The sequence below is a fragment of the Octodon degus genome, unplaced genomic scaffold, assembly GCF_000260255.1.
Source record: "Octodon degus isolate 3935 unplaced genomic scaffold, OctDeg1.0 scaffold00297, whole genome shotgun sequence".
NCBI classification, from domain to species: Eukaryota; Metazoa; Chordata; class Mammalia; order Rodentia; family Octodontidae; genus Octodon; species Octodon degus.
In genome coordinates, this window is record NW_004524873.1 from 122,249 (window position 1) to 130,455 (window position 8,207).

General features: G+C 40.3%; 1 protein-coding gene across 1 annotated transcript in view; it reads right to left on the reverse strand.

Annotated features, from left to right (window-relative positions):
• The window catches only part of Snx30 (sorting nexin family member 30), a 124,283-nt gene that overhangs the window by 43,863 nt on the left and 72,213 nt on the right, over positions 1-8,207 (reverse strand). Inside the window, exon 3 of the mRNA XM_004647271.3 lies at positions 4,913-5,023. Within this exon, the coding sequence (XP_004647328.2) occupies positions 4,913-5,023 (111 nt within the window). The remainder of the gene's footprint in view (positions 1-4,912; positions 5,024-8,207) is intronic.

The following is an 8,207-nucleotide window of genomic DNA, read 5'->3' on the forward strand; positions in this document are numbered from 1 at the left end:
ATGTGGTGCTGGGGGATTGAACCGCGGTCCCCAATGCTTTGCCAAGCTTGTTCTAAGTAGGTGCTTTAGACCACTGAGCCATCTCTCCAGCCCCTCAGCTCAGTAATTATCAAACATTTTAACTACAGTTGATTTAGGATGGCAAGACAAGCTCAGAAACCTACCATCATTCTCCAAAAAAAAGATTCTATAGTTCCTCTCAAAAAATAACTCTAGGCCAGCCAGATAGCTCAGCAGACTAAGGTACCTGCTTAGGCAGAGCACAGAGGCTGGGGTTTGATCCCCAGCATGCCATGCTGGCCCCTGCCCCTGGGTGCACTGAGATAGGGATTGAGACTGGGCCTGTAATCCCAGCTCTTAGGAGACTGAAAATGGAAGGATCACTACAAGTCCAATCTATGTAGTAAGACCCTGTAGACCTGTACCAAATTTAAAAAACCAACTCAAAATAGAAACTGAGAAAAAAAAAAGAAAAACTCAAAATCAAAAAAGACAAGCTAATTTTTAAAAGGATCTAGGGCCAGCTTGATAGCTCAGCAGACTAAAACACCTGCTTAGGCAGGGCACAGCAGCCGGGGTTCAATCCCCTGCGTACTGTGCCAACCCCGCCCACAGGACACACTGAGACAGGGATTGAGACTGGGCATGGTGGCTCACACCTGTAATACTAGCTCTTGGTTGGGAGGCTGAAAACAGGAGAATCACTGAGTCCACCCTACATAGTGAGACCCTATAGACCCTATCCTAAATACAGAGGGAAAAAAAGGATCTAAATACAGGTAATTCTCAAATAAAGGAATACTAGTACCCAAAGAACACATGAAAAGACCCTCAGCATCATGAGTCATCCGGAAAATGCAAAGTCAAACAAGGAGAAACCACACCCACTGGAATGGCTATAATCAACAAGACTGGTAACAATCTCTGTTGGTGAAGATACTAGGGAATGCCAAATGATATCGCCATTTTGGAAAACTGTCTGACAGCCCCTTAGAAGGTTAAACAGAGTTTATATATGATTCAGCAATTACACTCCTAGGCATACACAACAGAAAATGTTGTATATTAACGTTTACATTAGTACTATTCATTATTTCCACCCCTAAAAAGGAAAAACACAATTGAAATGTCCATCAAGGATGAGCAGATAGCCAAAATATGGTATACCCATACAATGGAATATTATTTGATAATAAAAAGGCATAAAGTGGGCCAGGAAGATAGCTCAGTAGAATAAGTGCTTGCCTGGCAAGCGCAAGGGCCTGAGTTCAATCCCTGGTTCCGAAAAAAAAAAAAAAAAAAAAAAAGACATAAAGTACTAATAAATGCTATGACATGAATGAGCCTGAAAAACATGCTAAGTCAGTGAATCCAGCCACAAAGGTCACATAGAAGTGTGTCTTCCACTGATCGGACATGCCCAGAAATCCATAGAGATGGAAAGTATGTAAATGTGCCAGGGGGAGCCAGGGAGATGGCAAGCACAAAGTCCTGAGTTCAATCCCCGGTTCCACAAAGAAAAAAAAAAAAAAATGTGCCAGGGGGAGCCAGGGAGATGGCAAGCACAAAGTCCTGAGTTCAATCCCCGGTTCCACAAAGAAAAAAAAAAAAAAATGTGCCAGGGGCTGGTAAAGACAGGGTGTAGGGGTGACAGCCAAGGTGTTCAGTTTATTTGGGTTGTAATGAAAACACCTAACATTGATTTTCTGATGGTTGTACAACTGATAAAAAGCCTGAATTATGTCTCAATAATGTTTTTAAAAATAAAAAGAAAAAATCTAAATAATAACTCTACTGCATGTATACTAGGTCTCCACCTGACAATAAGTTCCCCAGGGTTGGAACCTCTTTGTCTTTAACCTTTACCTCACCCTCTGATCCTCTCTCCAAGGTTACCTAACAAACCTAATAAAAAGTTAATGCTTAATAACAGACTGATATTTCCTCCCAAAATTGCTGTAAAATGACATTTTGGCAGGGAAAATGTGTCTAGTTCGACTTTCACATTCAAGGCAAATGTTTTCTTACATTAAATCTCTCCACTTAAGACACACATCAAGAAATTATGAAGAAATTTAATTCTCCACTTGCTCTCTTTTCTTTGAGGTGGGTGGGAAGGGGGTGTATGGCCAAGACAGGGTTTCACCATGTAATACAGGCTGGCTTTGAACTCACTATGTAGCCCTGGCTGGCCTCAAACTCATACCAATTCTCCCGCCTCAGCCTCCTGAGTTCTGGGATCACATGTGAGCAGCACCAAGCCCAGCTTCCGCCTGTGTTTTCAGTTCCTTTCCACCACTACTTCTATTCAGGCTTTATGAATACATACTTAAGATGCCTGGATCCACCTGGACCTCATAGAGACTTCCACTGTCAGTTTAGCTGTGTGGATCTGTGGACGAGGCCCACTGTTTCACAGCTGGTATCGCTCTTTGATTGTCCAGCAGCAAGCCTCAAAGGCACCCACAGGCTGCTAGGAAGGGGAGACAAGTGTGGGCTGCCACAAAGAGCATCCTTCTTCCTGAGTGCAGCGTGGACAGGATGCACCCAAAGGAGAACAACAGCAAGCCCTGGGGGCAGGTGACCCCAACTAACAGCCACCGCACTCATGCATGCTCATGAAAAGAATGGCACTTTTACCTCTGTGGTTTTCCCTCTAAGACACACTCCTCCACTCTAACCACAAGAAAAGTATCAAACACATTTCAGTTGAGAGACAGTCTACTCCTTTCAACTGTCAAAGTCATCAAAAAGCAAGACAAGCCTAAGAAACTGTCACAACTAAGTGTCTCCTAATGAGCCATGACTACAGAATGTAACACAGTCTGGATGGAATGGTGGAACAGAAAAATGACATAAGGCAAAACTACAGAACTCTGAGTTAAATACTTTTCATTAATTATGCTTAATGTTTATAATGATGACAATTGGTTCATTAATTGTGACAAATGTGTCATACTAATGTAAAATGTTAATAGGCAGAATTGGGTTTGGAATATACAAGCACTCTCTGTCTTCACAGTGATTCTGTAATTATAAAACTGTTCAGAAGTAAACTGTATACTTTAAAAAATTACTCACTAGCTGACAATGTTGCCAAATAAAGATTCTATTTTAAGGAACAGTCCCAACTGCTTAAAAATGATTGCTACCCTTCTAAACATTTTTCTAAGTGATTACAGAGCAGGAAAGGAAAGCCACAAGCTAAGGGTACATGATGGGAAAGAGAAGATGAAGCCCTGAGAAAGACGAGTCCCAGAGTGCTGTCCTTTCTATCCCAAGACTAGCAGCTTGCTTGTATTGCCTTGAAAACAAAGAAGCTGTCCGTGTGTTCTCAACATATATACACAGCCTCTTCCAACCAGGCAGGAAAGAATGCTGGAGACTGCACTGGCAACAGAAAAGCTGGTAGTGCCAAGAAATTATTTGCAAAAGGCTTTCTTTGAACAATAAAATCAGCCTCTCTGAAGAGTCTTATGACCCAAACAACCTGAAAGGACTCAAAGAAATATAGAGGCAGGTGGATCTTTGTGAGTTCGAGACCAGCATGGGCTACAGAGTGAGCACATGGTGAGCTGGGTATATAGGTCAGCAGCAGGGTGCCTGCCTGGCAAGTATGAGGTCTTGAGCTCTGTTCTGGGCACATACAAAAAAAAGAAAAAGTGAGTACAAAGCCAGCCTGAACTGTATGTTAAGATTCTACCTCAAAAAAACAAAACAATAAAAGTAAAAAATAAAGCGTGCGTGCGTGCGCGCGCGCACACACACACACACACACACACACAGTCTAAAATAATCATTTCTACTTTCAAAAACCACAGAAATATATTTAATATATTATGCATGTTAATGTATGAGTTTTGGGGATACAAATGAATGCCCATTTTGTATCTATGTATTCAAAATGGTTAGGATAGATATGTAGTTACATTCTCTTAATGAATAGAGGGATTTGTTCTAATAGAGTTTGTAAATAGGATATCATGTCCACATCTTGTACAGCAAATAACCACTAGGAAGAATGTCTGCAATGTGTTAATTATTGAAACTGTCCTACCAATTTGGTTTGAAACTGTCTCGTTGTTTGTCAATAAAATTATGGGGAAAAAAGTATGAGTTTTATTATGCTTCCTTTTTTTGCTCTAGTTCTGTAAAAAAAAAAAAAAAAAAAAGTGCAGATGTAAGTAGTACGTAAAAGTTACACTGCTTCAATAAATAGGCTTAGGGGCCGGGGAGATGGCTCAGTGGAATAAGCGCTTCCCTGGCAAGCGCAAGGGCCTGAGTTCAATCCCCGGTTCTGCAAAAAAAATAAATAAATAAATACATAAATAAATAGGCTTAGGGAGCTTTCTTTCTTTCTTTCTTTCTTTCTTTCTTTCTTTCTTTCTTTTTCTTTTTTTTTAATAAAAAGCTGTGGTTGGATGAACGATGTGCACTAGGTTCCTGCTCCCTGAGCTCCTCCTGTCCAAAGCCAGCCCAGCCAGTCAGTCTGAGGCATCATTCTCCACCCGGAAGCAGCTATCAAGCCCTCACAAACAGCATATAGCAAGGGGAAAGACACAGCTTCAGTACGGCTCACACACCAGGCTTGCGCCTTCAAACAGGCAACAAATGGAAATCAAGCTGGCCAAAAGCTCTCCAGAGAATCTGACTTATCATTCAGCAAAAACCTTGTTTACAAACTATCAAAAAATGCATTCCATGACACCCCAAAACTGGTGTACTATGTAGCAAAAAAGAAGCCACGAGGTGAAATAAACCAGCTAGCATGTCTTACATGCATCTGAGGGGTGGCCCGGTATAAAATGCACAGCCATGTGTATCAGTCATTGAACAGGCAAGAGCTGAGTGCCAGCTTTGGGAAGGACAACTCGGGCAAAGTGAGAAACAAGCTACAGTGATTACTACCTACGGGAATGAGATGGGTGGGCTGCGATTCTTCCAGTTTGCTTCTCAACCAGTCAAAATCCTGGTATCTTCGACGAACAGAATATTCTGGCAAGTCAAACTCCACCCGAGTACTCTGCAAATAAGAACAGAATGGAAAAAAAAATAAACATAAGAAATAGCATATCTTGGCTTGAAGGAAAGGAAAATCACTCCTTTCGAATAACCAAACGGCAGGAAACAGTTTCCTTCCACCAAATACACCAACACCAACTGAAAGTCACAGTGTGCTGACCAGGAATGGATGGGCTGGGCCTCAGGGCCTAGTCAAAAATTCAAGGAGCTAGAATAAAAACATCAGGGTTTTGGTTTGTTCTTTCCTTATGCTCAAAAAATGAAAATTGCCTATCTAAATCTAATGTATTTAGAACATTTGATTCATTTTTTCTAACCTTAACTCTGGGAATTTCTTTTTGCAGAATAATTCCACTTGGGATATTACTACTGAATCCAAACCTGTGAAAATAAATTAAGTCTCTACCTTCTGCTAAATATGCTAAGAAGCTTTGCTGAAAGCAAAGGGAAAATAATAAAAAGGTAACAGAGTGCTGGTCAGAAGCAGATTAGATAAAAACGGAAAAGGTTTTGCTTCCTGTGCCATCTTCTACCAGAATGCCAGAAGCATGACCTTGAAAGTGTATTGCATGTAAGATGCATAAGGAAATATAATAACAAGATCCCACTGTGTAGCAGAAAAATATTAATAATCTTATCCCTTTCCCTCAATTTTTAAAGTTTTCTATGATGGGATTGTAGCAATTTAATAATAAAACCAGTGTTAATTAAGTTGATTTACATCAAAACAAGATTTTGACTCCTCAGTTACAATGTCTCCAATAAACCACTTTTCTGTAGAAGAGTTCCAACAATTACTGATCTTAGGAGTTACAGTGGAATATACAAATGGCTCAAGCTACATTTATTAAATGCATGTCTTCCAGGTAAAAGTCTGTTTCAATCCAAGAAATGAAGACATCTTAAAAACACATAAGGAAGAGTCATTCATCAAAGAAAGAACTGTGAAGAACTTGCGTTCAAAACTGATTTCAGCTGCCCCCAGGTGTGTGCTCACAGCCTGAGCTAAACTGTGGAGGTAAAGGATCCACTCTTTTTTTTTTTTTTTTTTTTTCATTCATGTATTTGGTACAGGTACACAGATTGGACTCATGGTGATCCTCCTGTTTTCAGCCTCCCAAGCACTGGGATTACAGGCATGTGCCACCACAGCAGGACTATATCACTGGCCCAGCACACCCCGGGGACAGGGCTGGCATGGCATGCAGGACCAGGGATCTAACCCTGGCCCTGTGCTTTCCAAAGCAGGCACATTGTCCACTGAGCTATCTCGCCAGCTCAGGGCCCACTCTTAAAGTCACCCCAGCCAGCTCTCTCTGTATGGCTTTCTCTTTCAAAGTCCCACACACTAGCAAACACCCACGAAGCACAGCCTACCTTTGAGTTTGGCTCTTTTTTCTCCTTCTAAATGTTCAAGCTATACAGACTTACTTAAAAACTTCAAAAAGGGGCAGGGGAGATAGCTCAGTAGAGTAAGTGCTTGCCTGGCAAGCGCAAGGGCCTGAGTTCAATCCCCGGTTCTGCCAAAAATAAATACATAAATAAATAAATAAATCTTCAGAAAAAGGAAGGAAGTGAAAACTAACAGATCAGCCATAACCGATTTAAACAGAAAAAAATAATATTTTTTTGAGACAGGGTCTCAGTGTAGTTCAGGCTGGTTTTGAACTCATTATGTAGCCCACACTAGCCTTAAGGACTTGGTAATCCTCCTGCCTCAACCTCCTGAGTGCTGGGATTTCATTTCATTACAAATGGTTTTATATAGAATTTTAAAATTATACAGATTTCATCCATTTTTTCCCATCAAAGTGGATACTTTTAGTACTATCACCAAAAAGGTCACCCCTGTTACAAGTTTACCAACATACTTTCCTGTATCCTCCCCTGAACTTATAGTCTTCTTACATATGTGTCTGTGAGCACTGTTACTCTACTTCTAGGAATATATCACTGAGAAAAAAATTTTTGAGTGGCAAGTAAGCAGGGTGTCATGGATAGACCTTCAGTCCTAGCTGCTTACAAAGCTGACAAGGGAAGCTCACTCAATCCCAGGAGTTCAAGACCAAGATGAAATACAGCCAGACTATGACAAGTGTTTTGTTGCATTTTGTTTTTTAAATGCTGCCAGGGATGCCTAGAGACAACCAAAGAGGTACTGATACAGAATGATGATGCTAAATTTCTAGCATATTCAAAATAAATATTCTTCACTATGATTCTTATGGTCAGTTACCTATTCTTAGAGTTCATATCAAAACAAGTTATAAATATATTTTCATCATGATCTGTACTTCAGTATTTAAGAAGCATCCTAAATGTCCAACAATAAAAAAGAAATTATATTATTCCATGGTTATCAGTAATTATATTTTTATAATGACAAAAATATTTCAGTGTAGTTTAAGGGAAAACAGGATACCAAGTTATCTGCATATACTGTACATTATAACTTCATTCATGCTGAAACCTAAATATTAAACATTAGGAGAACCAGGATAGTACTACATGCCTATAATCCCAACCATTCAGGAGCCTGAGGCAGCAGAATTGCAAGTTGAAAGTTAGCCTGGGTAACTTAGCAAAACCCCGTCTTAAAATTGAAAAGGGCTGGGAAGGTGGTTCAGTGGTAGGGTACCCCTAGATTCAATCCTAGTACCACCACCACCAAACCCACACAAAAAAAAATTAGAAGAAAAATTTAAAATTGATAATGATGGGCTGGCTAGATAGTTTAGCAGATTAAAGTGCCTATTTAGGCAGACACAGGAACCGGAGTTGATCCCTGATCTGCTGGCTCCACTCCGGGGTGATTTGAGACTGGGCGTGGTGGCACATGCCTGAAATCCCAGCACTTGGGAGGCTGAAAACAGGAGGATCACTATAAGCCTGATCTGTGTGGTGAAACTCCGTAGACCCTGTACTAAATATATTTTTTAAAAAAGCATTTAGAATTGATAATGAGAATTGTCCTCTTTATATTCATCCTTAATCCCAAATCTTATATGATCCTCATATAATATTTCTATAGTAACACATATAACATGCTCAGGATTTAATCCATAATAAAACCTTTCCAAAGGTTTGGTCCTTTGGAAAGCAGTAAGTAAAAATCATCAGAAACAGAAGAATGTTCACACTCTCTCACCCATTGCTGCAGAGCTATCTCCCTACCATTTATCTCT